Genomic DNA, 22,093 nt, shown 5'->3' with positions numbered 1-22,093 from the left:
CATAAAGAAGTAATCTTTTAATACATTTATTGGTCCATTCCATTAAATTAATTGAGGTAAACAAATGGTGCATTTAAAAAAAAAAATGTACACACTAGTAGAGAAATGCAAACAGTTTTACCTCAAAGTTTTTTTTCTCCATCAATACTAGTTCCATAGTAAACAATGCACAAAGTATATTTATACAGAGATATATGAAAGGGTATAGAAACATGCCAGCACCAGAAGGCAAGAACATTTCCTAGCCTGCAAGTCTGAACAAAGGAACAGTTGCCAGATTTGGTCAAGTGCAGGAAACAAAAGCTGCCTCCTCATGTTTATGTTGTTTACTACTTAATTCACACAGAGACAAATCTTTTCACAGCTTTCATTTTGGTTCTTAATGGTATGAACAGCTACTCTAGTTCTGATTGAGTGGGTTTACAGAGGCTAAAAGCAGAAGTGTCTTGGCAATAAGCCAGCATTGTATTGGTCCCCAGTACTGACACCTTCAAGAAGGAGGGGAATGATATCCACCTCTGCTCACATCCAGCTTGCCTTCACCTGCATGGCCCAATGCTCCGAACCTTAAGGAGGGACAGAGGGATGTAGGCACAGAGGAAAAGAGAACAAGAATGGTGCTGCTTTATTTTCACATACTAGAGACAAAAGGCCTTTGGCTGTTTGCTATCCTAAGACTGTCTCTCTGCAATCCGTCTCCCTGTGCAGTGGGAATGTGGCACTGGCCCCAACCCTGCTGTTTGATCTGAAGGTACACGTACACATCCCAGCAGCAGAGTTCAGGAAATGGTTTTCCTTCAAAGCACAGATTACCAAGGCCTTCAAAGTAGTCTAGGACAGCAACAACTCCTTAACATTCTACCATGCCACTTAAATAAGGGTGGCATTATTTTCTGCACAAGTATTGTGCCTCAGCCATGCAGTCTTAGGCCAGGTCATTACGGAGTGCACACCAGATACCTCAGCAAGACTGCAAAGTGCTAAAGCATAGAATTAAGCATTGCTGTTATAGTCCATAGACTGGTTAAACAGCACTCCCCAAAAAAATATGTTTTAAATGCAACACTCACACTGCCAGAAGGCAGGGTTATTCCTGTGATACCCAGTTAACTTTACCAAGAAAAAAAGTAAAGTTTAAATAAAATCTGGCAGCAGTAATAACTCCCCTACCTTAAAAAAAGGCCAAATTTCCCCTGCATCTTTGTTGTTGTAATAAAAGTTAATATAACAAGGGAAAGAGCATTGTACCTTAAGAAGACTAAATATTTAATGAGCAAGTTTATCTATGCAGTTTTGCTCAGTGGTTTTTTTCAGCACCAGGATTTTAAACAGTCTGCAACATTAGTCACAATTCTACTGTTAAGTTGTGCAATTTTTAACAAAAGCATGGTTCCTGTTAAAACCCTCAACAGTCCCTGGTGGGTTGGGATTCTTTAGTACCTTGGCATCTGCAGGACCAAAACCTGAAGAAAGGGATTATCTATACAGAGCCTCTGCTGCAGGCTACTTCACCATACTTCCACAGGACTGTCTCTGCCGCTTGTGCTTTGCAGATGCTTCCTTCTACCACTTCTCCCATTACTCTATCCTTAGCACAAGTGCCAGTGAGACAAAAATCCAGGTTGGCTTCAGTGAAGAATTCTTAGTTTGTTTTTTGACACAACTTGCATCAGAAGAGTTCATATCTTCAGTACTATGACTCTAACTTTCTAGAGGAATACCTGAAAAAGCCATGATGTTTCAACATCTATATTATTGCATGAGTCAGAACCTGGTAAGGATACATATGAACAAATGCACTACCAAGCATGACAACATCTCAGTGCTTGCTTTATTATGCTGGTGCCAGTTAAGAGAAGAAAGAAACGACCCAGAAATTAGAGAAGTAACCAGGACAGCAGTGAGTTATGCATCCTTTGAGAGAAGGGAAACTTGGTCTGGCTATGGGTGACCAGGAAAACTGGGCTAACTCAGGGACCATGGAAAGACCCACATGTTATATAGGCTCATAGAAAGGGTGCAGCTACTTTTTGACATCATTTTAGTGCATGTGTAGAAGGTAGCCTTAAGTAACTGAACACTCCAGAAGTTACTCCAAAATGAAGCTCCTGCTTCCCTCTACCAACAAGTTTTACTTTCCACACTTAAGGTTTGGTCAACCCAAAGGAGTAATCCCTATCCTGTAAGAATTACAGGATAGCACATCAGAGTTTTACTCAACAGTTGCAATCCTGAGCTTCACCTAACAGCAGTTAAATAAGTGCACTCTTTACATCTTACAGAAGTTTTCTGCTATTTTGCAGTTCTCTCATTTGGCACTACTGCCTTGTACCTCACAGTCAGCATCCTCCCAACAACCTAACCACCTCTTCCAAAGTCATCTGGTGATTTAAAACAGCCTTTTATAAAGTGACTTCTCCATAGCCCATAGGAGCCAAGAGATTCAACACTATTCATCCTTCTTACACAGCAGTGATCCCTGCAGAGGACTCATCCCTAGAATGTTAAGTTTCACTTCTCTCATAGGAGCTTACAAGATGTTGGTGTTCTGGATTATATAAGAAACCCTGTTTAGTGGCCACATCCTGAGGCACATGCTCCAACTTCTCAAAACCAACTTGCAGGTGCTACAGAGCCACATACTGCAACAGGGAAGTGCAAAGAATGCCTGCTTTCACCAGCTTATGCAGAAAGGGATTTATCTGCAATTGAAACATGCTCTGCATGAGGTCTACCTTAAAAACCATACTGCAGAAACAGTGGCATTAAAGAAAATAAGTTGACCTTCAACAGCTCCAGCCTCAGTCACACACTGATTTGAATTTCACTTGGTACTCCTCATTGTTCATTATGCTTCCCCCAAACAGCTGTGATGACAACTGCTAAATTCCCCAGAACCAACACCCACTTCAGTTTGACATAAAGCTAAGAGGGAACAGAACCTCAGTGTTACAAGGCATCAAATGAAACCTATCCACCTGCAGGAAAACACCCCAGCATCCTTTCTAACTCACATTTCACTTCTTACTTTGGATAAGTTGAAGGGAAGACTGTCTAAGTACTAGTTCAAATTACATTGTACTTCACTCTAAGTGATGTTGCAGAGTCAGCTACAAAATTCCTTTTACTACACAAAAACCAGATCAAAAAAACACATGGATCTGATTGTGGAATGTAAGTAAGATCATAACCATGAAGGTCACAGTGCTAAATGGTACACAAGTGCTTATTTTAGAAGGGAAAGACTGAGCAAAACAACTGTTTACTGCTTTAAGATGACCTCATTAAGCACTTCCCTTGCACAACAAGAGCAGTTTGTCACTCTGGACCTAACAGCAGATTACAGAAGAGTTCTTATTTACATCAAGTAAGTGCATGTTGACAAACTGAGTTTAAGCCAAAAAGCATAGTTCAGTACTACAAAGTTGTCAATGGAGGTTCAATTGAAAAGGAAGACCTCTTAAAATGTCTTAAAACTTGACTCTTGCACCCAGAGATGATCTCATTAGCCTGACTGCTACACCATTGTTGCAACAACTCATCTTGACAGTTGCTATAAAGCCACCAAACTGGGGCTTCAGGTATACTTGGCATTTATGAAGGGATGAAAGTCCAAACTAGACTGGTACCTGGTAGATCATCACAAGAGAACACAGAAGTTGCACATACTGATTTACTGCTCAGATTCTTCACAAGACTGTTGCTGAAAAAAAATCAAGTAATCACTGAAGTTTAGCAGTAAGCACTCAAGAGTTATTTAATCCCCTGAATCCCAGTATTACACTGACATTAGCCCCAAAGCCCCTCACTTAGGATAGCTAAAAATAATCTATCTGCATGCTGTTAAACCAAGACTCACCCTGGGAATCACGGTGGCATTCCTAAGGCCATTAATACCAAAATGGTATTAACCCCAAATAAATATTTATTTGAGTTTGAGCTGCAAGAGAAGGGGGGGGGGGGGGAGAGACTTGCAGAAGCAGTTACATTTCTAAAGGCCAATAAAAAGGCCAACTACTACAAAAAAATCTGTACCAGAAGCTGTCTTAAAAGACTTGCCATGTGGTTCAGCAGAGACAAGTGTGACCACTGTGTACCCAACAGAGTACCCACCTAATCTGTTAAAGGCAAGTTTCATACACAAAGATGCATCAGCAAGCATTTGATACCTTTTGGATGCTGCTACCAAAAATAAATAATTAAATCATCACAGGGAAAGAAAGTAGTTCTGTCTTCTCTACAGTAGGCATCTTAAGTGACCAAGCCCAAAGTGGCTCTAGCTCAGAAAAAAACAACAAACCCAAACCAAACCAAGTGTAAAGCATGGACCAAGAGAATTCTACCATGCAGCTTCCAGAGTTAGGTTTATAAGATACACTCAAAGACTCAAATTTACTTCCACAGTTCCCACAAGCCTCCCTTGAAAGGCTACTGTTCAACTCACCGCCACCTCTAGGCTGATTTTGATCCCCAAGTCAGTCACAAGTACACTTCAGCCAACTGACATTACTTCATAATCACCAAGGTAAACAAAGATACTCAGTATGAACCAACAGCATGCCACACTCACAAAAACCACAGCTCATGCTTGCATCACAGGCTATCTGCAGGTGGTGTTGGTATGTTCTGTCTAAGACCAGCCCAACTCCACACAGAAAAGTCTCCAGAAACCATTTTATCCATAGGGAGCACACAGGTAGTAGCAAAACAGAAAATATTCATGTCCAGGCTTTCCCTGTCCAGGGTAAGGATTGGTTAGGAAGCAATTACTTTAATTTATATTTTTTCCCCAAACAAACCAGAATGGTAATAAAGATGTCATTTGGCACCTTGCAGTAGAGTTTTATTTTCATCTTTTTAGTGTTCAACTCATCAGTTCCTTCCAGACTAGAGAGGTAAGTTTTATAAAGATCCCCGTGCACTTTCACTATAAACCCCCAATCACTCCATAGGATAAAGAAGGAACCATTCAAGATAACTCAAAAAGATGAAACATACCCCAGGCTTAAACAGAGAAAGTGAGGAGAAGAAAACAAAAAAGTAATTCAAAGAGTTTTCAGAGCATCTGTTCCAGCTTAAGTGCAGCTGGCATTACAGTTAGCTTGACAAAAGGAGTTCTTCAAACAGTTCCAGTATGTCTAGTGGTACTGGGCACAGAAGTGCTAGACTGTCCATGAAGGTACTTCTTATTTGGTCTCTGGCTTGTCTTGCAATAGTGGTATAATTGACTCCCACGCCGTAAGGCACTACAGAAAGAAATAAAAGAATTTGAAAATGGATTTTACATCAGTTCTTGTAACTTCTGACCAGCTCCTCCAGAGAAACCAAACAAGTTCAAAAAGGCCAGATGGGTCTTCACAGACCATTACAGGAAGGGGGAGAAAACCCCACAACCTCTAACAGCAATAAAGCATTCAGAAAGAATAACTGCGGTTTTCAAGCAAGGAAAACAAATCAAAGCTTTCCAAAGTCATCAGCTGGCTCAAGCCATTAAGAGAGAAAAAGAAAAAAAAGAAAAGAAAAAAAAATCAGAAAATGCAGGATTTCATACTATCAAGTTTGATTATACCAGAATTCCGTAATATCAAGTTAGATTAGTTAGCTGAAGAATACCACTAGGCAGACAAACTGTTTTCTAGCAGAAATTCCCATTTTTCCGGTGTGACTGGGGGAGAGGGCTGATTTGGACACAATGGCAGAACACCTCTAGCAAGTTTATTTGAAACACATTCAAGGAATGCAATTCAGAGACATAGCATACTCCAGTACACCTCTGGGACTTCACTCTGCTGCATGATGAACCGGTAGTGTCTGGTATAGTAAGATGAACGCAGTCTGGTTTCCAGATCACTCCAGGCTTTGGAGTCATTTCCCCGGACACAAACTTACTCCAGTCCTTGTGCTGTGTGCCATTATTTTCAACCATGTATAACCCAGAAATCAAATTGGACAAACACAGGCAGTAGAATACATATTATTAAATATTGGTAATGGGCAAACTCATCACCAGCTCTTACGCTTAAAAGTTACTATGGTCAAGCATCTTTCTTTTAATCCTTGCTGACTGTACTAAAGGTGGAAAGAGTATCTCTAGTTCTGTATCCTGATTAGATGTTTCCCTACCAAAAAGCTTCCTTGCTGAAGTTAAGAGCAAAACTCAAAGGTACAGATTTAAGCTATCAATTGCAGAGATACTGCTGGATGTTCAGTGGAATCTTTTAACATCCCACTCCACAGCAGTTTCAAGAGAGAGAATAGACCAGAGTGCGACTAGTTATGAATGACTGACATGGCAGATATTAGAAGCAGCAAAGGACATGCATATGAATATTACTTGGAGAGATAATCTAGCACATGAAGTAGCTTGCAAAGCAGATGTGGGAAAAAGCAATAGGCAAGAAGATAGGACAGGTGACCATGTATTAGGCAGCACCATTCTACCACAAAGGAAATCTAGATTAGGAACATATGCAGTTAAGTGTCAGTGCCTTTAAAAAGAAAAATCTGATGCTGAATCTCAGGTGCATGTGCACCAGCTGATAAAGGGTGGGGGCACCTGACTATGTATTTCCAGGACTAGCATACAAGGGACAGAATGATGTACAAGAGGACAGATTCAAGGGATTTCTGCCTACCAGATGTGATCTACACATGGATTCAGGAATGTACATGAACCCTGGTAGCTTGGGTCATAAAAAAGGGTAGAAACAAAAAATGTTGTAGTCTGGTACTATTACTGGAACATGCAGTTTTGGTCTTTTAATTGCCACTACTACCACTCAGTAAATCTGTTCAATTTAAGAATGCAATATGGACAAGCATCCAGGTTGAAATACTGTTACAGGATTGCCTTACAAAAGGCTCCTAATCTCATGCAAATCACTTAAGCATGACCAGCAGCTCCATAAATTACATGAAGGTGCTGCCAAAGAGTAGCTTTCACAGCACTAGAAAACTGATTTAGATGTCTTAAGATTCTTTTCTTCAAGACAGTGTGAAAATTTCATGAAGAATTATAACCACCTCAGAGGAAAATGAATTACTCTTATTTCTGCCAATGTTCCAGCAGGGCCACATACCTTCTCATAGTACTGAATGTTCTTATCTGCCATCCCCATGAGTAGCTGCCTAAAGTCTTGTCTTTTGTTGTTCTGCCATCTCTCCATATCTGCTTTCAGATCAGCATTGAAACACTCTACTCGGTCTTGACATTTCTCAACATCTGTGGGTACCTGCAGGAAAAGAAATGAAGATTGAAATAGTCACTGAGAGTGAACTGCTGAATTAGCTCAAATCTCATAGAGAAAGGGGTAAGTTAACAGTCTGGTATCCCTGCCCAGAGCAAGGAGGTTGGAACTAGATGATCTTTAAGGACCCTTACAGCCCAAACCATTCTATGAATCTATGAAACATAATTTATTTTTCACCATGAGGTGGATTAGGACAAATCACTGAAGTATGACATCAACTAATACTCAGAGAAGCTCTTCCAGACACAGGAAACACCTTCATAGTCAGAAGATTTGAGTACCCTTTTATTTTCACTTGGAAGTGTGTCAGCCATTTGAGTTAAATCTCTTCAAAATATGCCTTGACAGAGATTAAAATCTGAACCCTAAAGACACTCCAAATTAATTTCAACAGAAAGAATCCCTGAATTGTGAGGAAAAAGGTAAATTCTTTTCATCTTACATCCTGTCTCCTAAAATGGACCACATCTAGAAAAGAAAGTTTCAAAGACAAGTTGTTTTTAATCAAAAGATCTTGTCTTGAAAGTTATCATCAAGTTTCAATATTCATTTCCTATGAACCAAGCAGCTCTTGTAAATTGCTTTCCCAACACTTAAAATGGGAGTTCAGACTGACTGCCACTATGGTAAAATAATGTCCTCCAACAAATTATGCCAAGAGTTACACAGAATCCCAGAATGTTAGGGGCTGAAAGAGACCTCGAGAGGTCATCTAATCCACCCCACCCCCCAACTAGAGTTACACACTACTTGAGGGTTCAGTAGCTACACACTTCCCCTCTCTAAACACTAGGCTTCTGGTTAAAGGATCCACTCTGCTGCAATTCCAGGCATAAGCTCCCTTATACACTTCAGAGAACTACCAAACCAAGCCAGTCACTTGAAGACTCAGAAGGTACCCCCCTTTAAGGGAAAAGGCCATATTTATATGTAGTCTGTCTTAATGGGAAAGGCTAAGCTATCAGCAGAAAAAGTCATGAAGTCTGGAAGCAAAACCACATCAGGATTCCCAAACCAATTAAGCTGGTTTCCAAGCACTCAGCTTCCTGCTTCTGTCAGGATCTCAAACCACAATGAAGAGAAGAGGGGGGGAAAGAAAAAAAAACAACAAACTAAAAAGAGCTGTTCTTACAACCAGTTCTCATGCAGGCCAGGCTGAGAGGGCTGAAGGCTACAGGGTGATCAGATTAGACCTACCCAGTGATCAGTAAGTGGATCACATATGTTCTAAGAAACAAAAGCAATAAACTCCAACCAAGTCTCCACAGGAATCATGAAAGCAGTGTCTGCACATGCACCACTCCTGTTTGGGAGCTACCCTTACAAAAGTGCAGCTTCCCAGAGCAGAAGTTGCAAGTCACTAGCTAAAACAAAAAAATATAACTTCACTAACAGCTTTTGAACACTTTGTATCTTGCACAAGATGAATAAAAAGAGAGGCTGTAGTTCAAATATCAAATTTGGCCATAAATTGAAATATCAGTGCTGAAACTATCTGGTTTTTACTAGTGGAGATACTAAATATGGTTAACAATTATGAACTGAGACAGGATGACAAGACTTTGGGGGAAATTGCTACTTTCTTATTGATGGTTTCTCTCAGACCTGAATAACTCAAAAAAACCCCCAATCCAAACCCCTAATCCTAATACTATTAAGAAGTGATAACTGGCTCAAACACCAATACACTCTGGAAGAGCTCATCACTGTTTTAGTAAGTCGGTTAAAACTGAGATGCATATGCAAGCAAGACCTGAGCACGACATTTGACATTCAAGAGCAGGGTAACCTCATGATATGAAGTTCTGCACCTACATCCCTATTTTTTTTCCTCCCCTCTCCTACACACACATGATCACAGTATCACAGAAATGGTGGTGAAGAGAGCTAGGTAATATTCAGGCATGACTTTCTCCAAGTTCAGGAGTGGTGCATCCCTATGAGTAAGAAATGAAGCACAGGAAGCAGAAGACCTACGTGGATGAGTGAGGAGCCTAGAGAAAAACTCACATGAAAGAACGAACTTTACAGAATGTGGGAAAAGGGACTGGCCACTTGGAAGGAACAGGAATTTTGTCAGCTAACATAAGGATGCAACAAGGAAGGTTATGGCACTCATGAAATTAACTTGGCAAGGAATGTCAAGAACAAGAAGGGCTTTGAGCTCATCAGTAGCCTTCTATGATGGTGTGATGAACTGGGTAGAGAAGGGGAGACCAGTGGGTATTGTCTACCTTGACTTCAGCATGACACTGTCCCACATCATCTTCATAGCAAAGCTTAGGAAGTGTGGGTGAGTGGACAGCAAGGTGGTCTTATGGCCAAGACAGCCCATGGTATCTTGGAGTGCATTAAGAAAAGCGTGACCAGTTCCAGGCTCCCCCAGTCAAGAGATAAGGAACTGTTAGAGACAGTCCAGTGGAGGGATACAAAAGTCATTAGGGGCCTGGAGAATCTCTCTTATGAGGAAAGGCTGAGAGACCAGGGGCTCTTTAGCCTGGAGAAGAGGAGGTTGAGAGGGGATCTAATCAATAACCCAAGGGTCTGGTTCAAGATGACAGGGCCAGACTCTTTTTAGCGGTGTCTAGCAGCAGGAAAAGGAGCAATGGACACAAACTGGAACACAAAGTCCCATTTGAACATGAAGGAAAATATTCCTTCCTTTGAGGGTGACAGAGCACTGGAACAGGCTGCCCAAAGAAGTTGTGGAGTTTCCTTCTCTGGGAACATTCAAAACCTGCCTGGACATAATTCTCTGCAACTTGATCTAGGTGACCCTCCTTTAGCAGGGAGGGTTGGACAAAGGAACTCTAGAGGTCCCTTCCAACCCCTGTGATTTTGTGAAAACCACCTCCACTGTGGGCTGGAAATGGCTAAGTGCAGTGCATCACCACTGTACTTGTTAGAAACAGTAAAGCTGCCAACTCTGCACTAATACTGTTCCATTACCATTAAAACACACCACACTCACATCCTAGGCTTTCAGTGTAAGCTTCAGGATTCTGAGCAGTACTGGCTCACAGGTATTTACAACAGCCCTACAAGACCTCTGCATTTGTAGGCCATGGAGCTCTAAGCTGATCATCCCAATGGGAGAATGACCTAATGACACTGACTGAGCTTTGTAAAGCCAGACTGATTACTTATACAGCAAGACACAGAATGCCCTCCAGTGGAGGAGATCAACAAGTAATAACAGGCCCTCATTTTGTGATCCACAAGCAGCCCTTTTTCTCCTTTATTTTTTGTTTAGCTTCTTTTTCTGTTGCTGAGTTTTATTTGGGGGGCGGGGGGGGGGATGTTTTTAAACATAATTTCTGACAAACCAGCTAAGCACGCTGAACACAAAGGCTGCTCACTTATAACCCAGCTCAAGTCCTGCTGTCTGCTTTCAGCTTCGAGAAAGCCATAGCCAAAAGACATCACTGAATGTAAGACATGCTGCTAGCCACAGCTCCAAGCTACTAGCTCTTACAAACCACGACATTCTTTCTGGGTGGAAAGGATCTGGAAATCTCAAGCTAGTGTTCTGCAAACATGCAAGGTTTGTTCAACTTCATCTTGTAAATGATACAAAAGCCTTAAATGTCAGATAAAAAGGGTATAAGGATTTGCCAAAAGATATGCTTATACTCTGGAAAGGTGAGTGTTTTCCCCAGATTTTGTCCAAATATTCTAAGATAGCTATTTAAGTGCTGTAGCTTACACAATAACCCTGCTCAAAGCTGAGACACAAAAGCTTTTATAGTAAGCAAGAGATCAGAAAAGTTCAGCAATTCCACTGCAACAAGATCCTTACCAAGTCAAATGCCAAAAAAATTCTCAGTTGGCTTGCTGGATATGCTAGATTTAGTTCCCTCCACTCCACATACAACTCATTAGAATACCTGTTTATTTGAAGGAATAGACCCCAAGGAAGTAAGAGTACCTGCCACACCTGCCTGCAGTGAGGCAGGCAAAAGTCCAGAACACAAGAGAACCACAAGATACCCAAGACACCACTGCCTGTAGAGTCTGTGACAGTCAAGATCAGTAAAATACTAGTTTGCATTTCTAGGTCATGGCCCTCTTCAGCTTCTTAAAGATACTATGCAAGTCTTCTGCAATATTATTGTGCAGTAATCATAGTGATGGAAAGCCATCCATGAGCAAATAGAGATTATGGGGAACTGAAAAAAAAAACCCAACCAACAAACAACAAGCAGAGGAATAGAACAAAACCTGCTGTCATGGTTGGTGGAAAATGCAGTGATTTAAGGTACAGCTTTTGCACATTGCTTCAAGCAGAAAGCAGGTGGCAGCATAACCACATCAGTATACAGCTTTGCCTCTCCATGAAGCCCAGCCAAAACCTGTCACCTGGTGATGTTGCTGTGTCTGTTCAGCACCACAGAGTTCCCTAGTGAAAAGGGCAAAACATGGAGTCTACCACAGCCAAAACAAGTGTCCTGCAACGCAGTTCATCACTGCCAGGGCTAGGACTTTAACTTGGCTAGGTGACATGCTGCTAAATCATCAGGACTGTTCTACCAGTGCTTCAGTCCAAGTCACTAAACACTCCCAACCAATTGTTGGCTATTATTCAAGTGTTACACAGGCTAAAGCCTCCCTGCTCTGAGCAGTGGGAGATCAGTAACACTGAGGTTGGTGGACAGGTTATGTATGTTCATACCTAGGTATTCATTTCACACCAACTTGTATTCAAACTTCTGTTCTGCCAGAAATTGCTTATACTGCAAGGAAACTGACAGCCCGAGACAAAGCAAGTTCTGTTTCTCCGTTGTTCTCGGGAAGAAGTCTCAGTGCAAGGCTATGTGAAATCTCTGTGCAGTAGTTTTAAGTGCTTACCTTTGGACGGTCTTCTTTTTTCAAGGCTACTGCTTCCAGTTTTGCTTCATACTCTGCTTGAACTTGGTCTCTCTTCTTCAACACATTCTATGGGCAAGGAAAGAGAGAGCTGTGAAAGGGATTCTTCTTGTTCCTTCCCTCCACATGCTGCAATAAACTGTAAAGTGATGCAGCTCAATTGCTAACTCAGTCACAAATCAGACTTTCAGACTTACTGTGTCCTATTTCAGAGTATTTAGAAAGTAGCAGCATTTAAAAAACAAAGCATTTATTATCCAACAGCTGTGAAGGTCAGATAAAATTCAACTTCTGGACAAGGTGGAGTATGTAAGATAGACACTGCCATGTAACCGTGAATATTACTTAGGTAGATTCAATTCTTCAGTTCACCTATTGGCACAAAAAGAACCAAAGCTGCCAAGGACTACTGCAAAGGTTTTGATATCCTCAAGCAGCAGAGACAACAGTTTGGATCAAGTGCTACAGGAAGGCCAGCACAGAAGTTATTACGTCTCCCTTTCACTTGCAAACACGCCTCAAAGTCCTCTACAGCAAGCTGCTACCTTCTCGTGTTACAACAAAAGTAAGCTTTGCTTTCAGATCAATTGGGGGCAGTGGGGTTTGGTTTAATTTTGAAGTAAAAAAATTATGAAAGGCACAATTCATGTGAAAAGCACTGTACACATCCAAGTGCCGGGTTCAGCACATTGGCCACAACGACCCCATGCAGAGCTACAGGCTGGGGTCAGAGTGGCTGGAGAGCGGCCAGGTGGAGAAGGACCTGGGGGTACTGGTCAATGGTAGGCTGAACATGAGCCTGCAATATGCCCAGGCAGCCAAGAGGGCCAATGGCATCCTGGCCTGCATCAGGAACAGTGTGGACAGAGAGGGACCTGGGGGTGATGATTGACACCCGCCTAAACATGAGCCAGCAGTGTGCCCAGGTGGCCAAGAGGGCCAATGGCATCCTGGCCTGTATTAGGAATAGTGTGGCCAGCAGGAGCAGGGAGGTCATTGTTCCCCTGTACTCTGCATTGGTTAGGCTGCACCTTGAGTCCTGTGGCCAGTTCTGGGCCCCTCAGTTTAGGAAGGACATCGAGACACTTGACCGTGTCCAGAGAAGGGCAACAAGGCTGGGGAGAGGCCTTGAGCACAAGCCCTATGAGGAGAGGCTGAGGGAGCTGGGATTGTTTAGCCTGGAGAAGAGGAGGATCAGGGGGGACTTCATTGCCCTCTACAACTACCTGAAAGGTGGTTGTAGCCAGGAAGGGGTTGGTCTCTTCTCCCAGGCAACCAGCACCAGAACAAGGGGACACAGTCTCAAGCTGTGCCAGGGGAGGTTTAGACTCAAGGTGAGGAAAAAGTTCTTCACTGAGCGAGTCGTTCGTCATTGGAATGGGCTGCCCGGGGAGGTGGTGGAGTCACCGTCCCTGGAGGTGTTCAAGGGGAGATAGGACATGGCACTTGGTGCCATGGTCTAGTTGTGGGGTCTGTTGGGACAGGTTGGACTTGATGATCCTTGGGGTCTCTTCCAACCTTGGTTATACTGTGATACAGTTCTGGGCCCCTCAGTTTAGGAAGGATGTTGACTTGCTGGAGCGTGTCCAGAGAAGAGCAACAAAGTTGGTGAGGGGTTTGGAACACAAGCCCTATGAGGAAAGGCTGAGGGAGCTGGGGTTGCTTAGCCTGGAGAGAAGGAGACTCAGGGGTGACCTTATCACTCTCTACAACTACCTGAAGGGAGGTTGTAGACAGACAGATGATGGTCTCTTCTCCCAGGCAGCCAGTACCAGAACAAGAGGACATAGTCTCAGGCTGCACCAGGGGAGGTTTAGGATGGATGTGAGGAAGAAGTTCTATACAGAGAGTGATTGCCCATTGGAATGGGCTGCCCAGGGAGGTAGTGGAGTCACCATCACTGGAGGTGTTCAGGAGGAGACTTGATGGGGTGCTTGGTGCCATGGGTTAGTTGTTTAGGTGGCTTGGATTGGTTGAGGGGTTGGACACGATGATCTTGAAGGTCTCTTCCAACCCAGTTTATTCTATTCTATTCTACTAGCTACATCTACTAAGCATTTTGACAGAGCGTTCTCAGACTAAAGAACAAAAGATACAGGTATTATCTTGTTAAATACACAAGCCAAGATTTCCACTAAGATTATACTACAGCATTTAAATTTAAAAGCAACCACAAAAACTAGGTCTAAGAATATACTACTAAATAATACAATATTTGTGTCGGCAAGAGTGGGAAACTTACTTCTTCAGTCTTCACAAGGAAATAACTAGTAATTTATTATTAATTCAGTTGATGCAAGGCTATTATTAAAAATGCTCAGAGAGAAGTCAGCCAACTCACTGCTAAGGCACCTGTAAATGTGAACTTCTCTGGCAGCCAACCTGGCCAATTAATGCTTCATGTCCTCTCTTATGCCACCCAGAATGAATTACACCATTAGGACAAAAGGAGGTAATGTGCCATTTTAAGGCTAGGAAAGTAGCACTAGTCACATGCAGTGCTGCCTACAGAAACAGCTATTTAAAACAGTAGTTCTCAGAACTAAGAGCCAGTCTAGACAAGACCTGTCTCCTAATTACAGAAGTACAAGCCCTGTATCTACTAATGATCGTTTTCCCCTGCCTCCCTCTTAAGTCACGGGATGGGTATCAGTGCAGTTGCTCTACAGTAAAGATAAGAGACATTGCAATCAATATTCTTACAAACCTCAGTCCATGATAAATGGGAATGGCAGCCCATCCACAAAGCTGCTGTTAGTCTAGGCAAGAAAGGGGGCAAAACTGAAAAGTACACCTTCAACAGCTTAACCCTCCCTTCTGCCCCCAAAGTAATGCAAGCAAGTATACCGTTGGTTGTGTTTGCTAGAAAAAAAACCCCAACATTCCCCTTCCACATAATCTAAGCAATTATGTGGAATTGCCCTTAAGTGACTGTGGTTACCAACACAACAAAAATCTAAGAGATTTAACAGGTATTTCTACTTTTTACAGCCTCTTGAACCTGAGCCAACTGAATTTTGTTCTCAGAAAAAGAACTGCCTAGAACAATTGCATTCAGCCTTTAGTAGCCTGGAGTCAGAGCAGCAAGCTAAAGCTGTACCAGTAGCCAATGATTAACACTAGATTCAAAGGGCAGGTGTCTTATTTCTCCTTAAGTGCTCCAGTCCATCCACTGTGTACCATTAACAATACACTTCTCAATACAGCTTTAAGTATCCATTAACAGTCGACCTGTGAGTGATGAGAAAAACATTGCCTTCCTTCTCACTTGTCCTTTGTGTGAAAGGAAATTTTTCCCCTGGCACGTCTAGGCAATCTTCCCACAGTTGCAGATCAATACACTAATGCTTCAGAAGCTCCTCCGAAAAGCTCAGTACCAAGCATCCCCAGACTTAACCACAGACCACGCAGTACTTATGTTAAGGCTTTAAAGAACGAACTTTTAGAATAAAAATATTTTTTTAAAAAATTAAAGAGTTGTTAGAAACCAAGACAAAGAAAACCCCAAAACAACAACAAACAAAACCAAAACAAAAGAGAAAAAAAACCGCACACACGAACAAACACACTACTCGCTCACCACTTCTCATTCATTTGGTGACAGAATTAAATCACTGGTCCCCACAGAAGCAAGACTAGCTTGCTTCCAGTGAGACAGATTCTTCTCCATTTTGTATTATTTGAAGCATCCCACCTCGGCCCATATTTCTGAATGAACTTCAGGAGTTTGGCCATTAACCTCCTTTGTCAAACTGCAATCCCGCACCAACTGCACACCACAACGCTTCCCACTGCTACTGGACCTCACAACAGGGACGTTATTTACTGCATGCCTTTAGAGAGCTGTTCATGTGGTGCTTGTTTTAAACGTGTTAAAAATAGTGTCCAAGCACACAGCAGGGGATCTTGACTTAGAGAAAGACAAGAGACTCAGTAAGTTTCTTGTTTTATGCCTCTATTTCAGCGCTGGGCACAAATTGGACTTGTGTACCTTCAGAGAGTTTTGTGCAGGCTTCTATCCAAATAGTTGTCCATCCAAAATGACAATGGCATGTTAACTATTTCACAGAAAAGCCCAGATATCCTCTTTCTATACAAAAGGTCATCTATCTATAAACAACAGAAGTATACATAATATCCAGATGTCTTCTATCTATACAAAAGATCATCTAACAGAAATAAACTACTGAAAAATCCTGTTATTCCTTATGTATGCAAATGCTATCTGTCTATTCCTCTCCCCCCTTCCTGCATTGCAGCTAAAAACAAGGAGTTCCTTGTCAGCTCTGTTACTCTGTTAAACTTGATTAAGATTTTTTAAAAGAAATTCCTGCTCATCAATCTCATCATCTGAGAAGCCTTTCTGGTAGCATTAAGCACAGAGTTGACATATTAAAAATCTCAGCACTGAATTATGTAGAGCAGAGCTGACCCTCTGTGCTTGCCTCCCTGGGGAATACCAGCCTACCACAAAGGAAGAAGTTAGGAAGAAGTTCTTCACCATGAGGGTGGTGAGACAGTGGAACAGGTTGCCCAGGAAGGTGGTAGAAGCCTCATCCCCAGAGATTTTGAAAGCCAGGTTGGATGCCACCTGTGAGGTGTCCCTGCCCAGGGCAGGGGGTTTGGAACTAGATGATCCTTGAAGTCCCTTGCAACCCTGACAATTCTGTGAAATTATGTGGTACCACACGGCTGCTCACAAGGCCCTCAGTGCACTGGGATTCAAGACATCATCTGGCAATCTGGCATAGAATAAACCAGGTTGGAAGAGACCTTCAAGATCACCGCGTCCAACCCATCAACCAATCCAACACCACCCAAACAACTAACCCATGGCACCAAGCACCCCATCAAGCCTTCTCCTGAAAACCTCCAGTGATGGCGACTCCACCACCTCCCCAGGCAGCCCATTCCAATGTGCAATCACTCTTTCTGTATAGAACTTTTTCCTAACATCTAGCCTGAACCTCCCCTGGCGCAGCCTGAGACTATGTCCTCTTGTTCTGGTACTGGCCGCCTGGGAGAAGAGACCAACATCCGTCTGTCTACAACCTTCAGGCATGGTCTGTACCTTAGGAAAGGTCTCTCCCACACCCATTTTAACTCAAGCCAATGCTGCCAGCTTCTCCCCACTCTGCAAATCTTTCAAACAAACCCAGAGACAGCCTTCCCTGAAATCGGCCAATATTTATTTCCACCACAGCTACTGGGCTTTGCCTCTATATGTGCAGATCCCTTCAGGCTGCTCACCTCAACATAGCAGTATAACTATATATATGAGTATAACAGGACTCCTGAATACAATAAAGGTGAGCATTCATCTCCAAAATAGTGAAGATAAGATGACAATTCTTACTCTGAGAAACATTCACCCAGCTAGAGGTTGCTCTACAAATCAAGTTCCCACACCTATACCTGGGGCACAGCGTGCAGCAGAGAAAGCTTTGCATTGTATTGAACTCTTCGTACATAAAGACTTTGTTTCCATCATGTACCCTGTCCAAAAGCTATGCTCTGAAAGATGTTCATTTCACAGGCAGGCCTTACAAGAGCTAATGAATAGGACTGCATTGCTAGTGAAGAGAACAGTTTCCTGCATTCCAAGAGTAGTCAGCCCCCTTTGTAGTTGCTTGGTTTTACAGAATCAAGAAAAACAGTTCTGCAGTGCTTTGTGCAGAAATAGCAACAAACTGGTATTTTACAGCATGAGAAATTGGCACATGGTATGACCCAAGACATTTCAGTTCTAGTGTTTTGGAGGAAATGAAAAGGCTGCACTGGCATCCTTGATTTTCAGAAAGATTAAAGTCTAACAACATGCCCAAGCTGAACACTAAGTAAGCAGCAGTAAATAGCAAATAAGGATCATGCTGTTTTTCAAGTGTACTGTCTAGATGCAAGCAGTTCCAAAGCAAAAGCACAGTGTAATTCTAGGTAATATGTTCAGCCTGATACCAGAGGATAGCAGACAGAAGAGTGAATCCCTTAGGGCACTAGAAAGGCAAGAGTCTACAAATTAAGCTAAAAATAAAGGATTTCTCCATCTGAAGAGGTACCTCAGGCAGTTAAACAGTACTTACCACATGGAGAGCCGCATTAAAAGACTTGCAGCTAAACTACCTACAGGCTTCAAGACTGCACTCAGTGTTTTTGTCATTATCTCACAAGCGCCTTTTTAGAGTGTGGCTGCCTCTAAGCCAATAGGCAGTCTTTAAGGCTGGTTAAGTGCTGTTTAACTGCCTGAAGCACCTCTTCAGCTGAAGAAAACCTGGCTTTTTAGTTTACAAAATTCTTCCCCCACTACATTTGTAAAAAGGGCCTCTCACAACTCAGTTTACCACTTCAAATGCCATTTCCAGAAGACCCTGGCATTTCACAGAATCACCAAGGTTGGAAGAGACCTCAAAGATCATAAAATGCAACCTGTCACCACAGACCTCATGACTAAACCATGGCAACAAGTGCCACGTCCAGTCCCCTCTTGAACACCTCCAGGGACAGTGACTCCACCACCTCCCTGAGCAGCACATTCCAACAGCTAAGAACTCTCTCTGGGAAGAACTTTCTCCTCACCTAGAGCCTAAACTTCCCCTGGTGCAGCTTCAGACTGTGTCCTCCTGTTCTGGTGCTGGTTGCATGGGAGATGAGACCAACCCCTTCCTGGCTACAATCACCTTTCAGGTAGTTGTAGAGAGCAATGAGGTCACCCCCGATCCTTCTCTTCTCCAGGCTAAACAATCCCAGCTCCCTCAGCCTCTCCTTATAAGGGCTTGTGCTCAAGGCCTCTCACCAGTCTTGTTGCCCTTCTCTGGACACAGTCAAGTGTCTCGATGTCCTTCCTAAACTGAGGGGCCCAGAACTGGACACAGGACTCAAGGTGTGTCCTAACCAGTGCAGAGTACAGGGACACAATGACTTCCCTGCTCCTGCTGGCCACACTATTCTTGATGCAGGCCAGGATGCCATTGGCCTTCTTGGCCACCTGGGCACACTGCTGGCTCATGTTTACGCAGCTGTCAATCAGTACCCCTAGGTCCCTCTCTGTTTGGGAGCTCTCCAGCCACTCTGACCCTAGCCTGTAGCTCTGCATGAGGTCAGAGTGGCCAAAGTGCAGCACCTGGCACTTGGATTTGTTGAATGTCATCATGTTGGACTCTGCCCATCTGTCCAGTTGGTCAAGGTCCCTCTGGAGAGCCCTTCTTCCCTCTACAGATCAACATCTGCTCCCGACTTGGTGTCATCTGCAAATTTACTGATGACTGACTCAATCCCCTCATCCAGATCATCAACGAAGATATTTAAGAGGATGGGGCCCAGCACTAATCCCTGGGGCACACCACTAGTGACTGGCTGCCAGCTGGATGTGGCACCATTCACCACCACTCTCTGGGCTCAGCCCTCCAGCCAGTTCCTAACCCAGCATTGAAAGTTACATGTTCTAGGCCAAAAGCTTTAGCCACTAACCTTATTGTCTGTTTATTTCAAAGCACATATACACTGCTTTCTACAGAATAAAGGTAAGCCTGAACACATTGGTTCAAGGCTTCCTGCAACACATGGATGTTAGTCTTGTAAAGAAAATACACCTCATTTATGCTGGGATCAATACCAAGACTATGAAAGCAAATATACTCAGGGAATTAACACAAAGCCTTCTGCAAGAATACTTCAAGTCAGGCAAGACAGAAGCCATTACACTATCCATCTAAAGCTGTGAAAAGGAATTGGCAAGTAAGTGTTTTAATTCTCAGTTTGAGAAGTATAAAATGACTAAGATTAAGATGGAAAGGACTACCATGTTCAGACTGTAGGTTTACAATGGGCTATTAGATCTTTACACAACTGTATAATACAGCCTTCTAATTGTTCCAAGTAGAAAGTCCTCAGAATGACTTTGTTAGCACCATATAGAAGGAGTGTTGCTACATGTAGTACCATGAGCACGTGGTGAAAAGCTAACAGCCAAATTGAAGTCCTTGGTTCCAGTCTTCAGTGCAATTAACTAATTCTTTCACTGTGTGACCACCACATTGCTGGATACAGAATTGGCTGGGTGGCTGCACTCAGAGTTGCAGCCAATGTTTCAATGTCCAAACAGAGACCAAGGACAAGTGTGTGGTCGTTTGAGGCTGTGCCTTTAAGAACAAACACTGCTGGAACACACTGGCTAATGTTTTTGGTACTAGAACCAAAACATTCTGATATTCTAAACGAATTTCATTGGTTGATAAACAAAAATTCAGCTTTAGATTGTGAAGCGGTTGGAAAATTTTTTCCTCAGTTCAGTTCGGTTTGGGAGTTGGGGGAGTTTGGTGTTTCAGCCTGTTCTCCCTGCCTGCTTCTTCTGCGAACTGCTGGACTTGGCCTTCAGATAAGCAAACACTAATCCTGCATGGGCTTTTGAAGCTTGCTAACAACTCTTTTCCTTAGTAACTTGCCTTTCTCTCTCTCTAACCCCTTTTTGGGGAAAAAAGGGAGGTAAGGGGGGGAGAGAGGGGGTTCCAAAGAGGGGATCCCTCCCTGAGGGAGGGATTTTCGTTGTGTTATTTGTCTTTGCTGTGTATTTCTGTGTATATATTGTAAATACCTGTATATATTGTGTTATATATAACCTGCTTTCCATATATGCTTGTAAATATATAGCTTTTGCTCTTCGACTGAGTTAGCTGTGGTTTCTTACTCTGTGGAGGAGGGAGAGCTAAGCCCTCTCTCAACCTACCACAAAGTGGTATCCCTCTGGGGTCAGTAATGGGACCAGTGCTGCTTAACATCTTTGTCAGCAATATGGACAGTGGCACTGAGTGCACCCTCAGGAAGTCTGTGGACGACACCAAGCTGTGTGGTCTTGCTGACATGCTGGAGGGAAGGGATGCCACTCAGAGGGACTTGGACAAGCTTGAGAAGTGGGTCCAAGCCTCAGAAAGTTCAAAAAAGCCAAGAAGTGCAAGGTCCTACACCTGGGTCAGGGCAATCCCAAACAAATATAGGTTGGGAAAGGTGTGGCTCAAGAACAGTTTTGAGGAGAAGTACTTGGGCATGTCAGATGATGAAAAGTTCAACATGAGCTGCCAATGGGTGCTTACAGCCCAGAAGGGTGACCATGTCCTGGACTATATCAAAAGAAGTGTGACCAGCAGGATGAGGGAGGTGATTCTCCCCCTCTATTCTTCTCTCCTGAGACTCCACTTGGAGTACTGTGCTCAGTTCTGGTACCCCCAGCATAAAAGGGACATTGAACTGCTGGAGAGAAGAGGGCCACAGAGATGATCAGAGGACTGGAAAACATCTATGGGGACAGACTACAAGAGATGGGGCTATTCAGCCTGGAAAAGAGAACGTGGAAAGGGTCTACAAGAAAACCAAGAAGGGTCTTTTTACAAGGGATTGTTGTGATAGGACTGAAGCTTGAGGAGGGAAGTTTTAGACTAGATATTAGAAATAAGTTTTTTACAGTAAGTATGGTGAGACACCAGAACAGGTTGCCCAGGGACATCGTGGATGCGCCCTCCCTGCAAGTGTTCAAGGTCAGATGAGGCCTTGAGCAACCTGGTCAAGTAGGGGGTGTCCCTGCCCATAGCAGAGGGGTTGGAACTGGGTGATCTTTAAGACCCCTTCTAACTCAAACCATTCTAAGAATCTGATTTACTACCAGTAGTCCTTAACTTTGACAGAATAAAAGCTTCATTGAAGTAGCTTTCATTACTTCTGCATAAGCAATAAGATATTGACTTCTTCAAGGGATTAAGAGTCCCAGAACAACATCTTTAAGTAGTTCCTTCATATATAGAACTTAACTTTATATCCTGTCTAGAGCATGAGAATGAAAGAGGAAGCTGTGTCTATCACTTGGACACAGGGTTCTAAGAAAGGCCTCTCAACCCTGCTACATACAACTGACCAGACCTTCTAATGCTCCCTTTTCTGCAAGGCCAGATACTGACCCTGGAGTGATCAAGCCACAACATTACTTTCAAATA

The 22,093-nt window shown here is 43.0% G+C and overlaps 1 protein-coding gene across 1 annotated transcript in view; it reads right to left on the bottom strand.

Moving 5' to 3' along the window:
• Positions 1–4,212: 4,212 nt before the first annotated feature.
• The window catches only part of SNX30 (sorting nexin family member 30), a 49,436-nt gene continuing 31,555 nt past the window's right edge, over positions 4,213–22,093 (bottom strand). The window contains exons 7-9 of the mRNA XM_009902144.2: positions 12,099–12,185; positions 7,080–7,232; positions 4,213–5,246 (exon numbers count right to left, since the gene is read on the bottom strand). Of these exons, the coding sequence (XP_009900446.2) occupies positions 5,187–5,246; positions 7,080–7,232; positions 12,099–12,185 (300 nt within the window). The 3' untranslated portion in view covers positions 4,213–5,186. The remainder of the gene's footprint in view (positions 5,247–7,079; positions 7,233–12,098; positions 12,186–22,093) is intronic.

The sequence above is a fragment of the Dryobates pubescens genome, chromosome Z (assembly GCF_014839835.1).
Source record: "Dryobates pubescens isolate bDryPub1 chromosome Z, bDryPub1.pri, whole genome shotgun sequence".
In the NCBI taxonomy this organism is placed as follows: domain Eukaryota; kingdom Metazoa; phylum Chordata; class Aves; order Piciformes; family Picidae; genus Dryobates; species Dryobates pubescens.
This window is presented reverse-complemented; position numbering and strand designations above follow the sequence as displayed.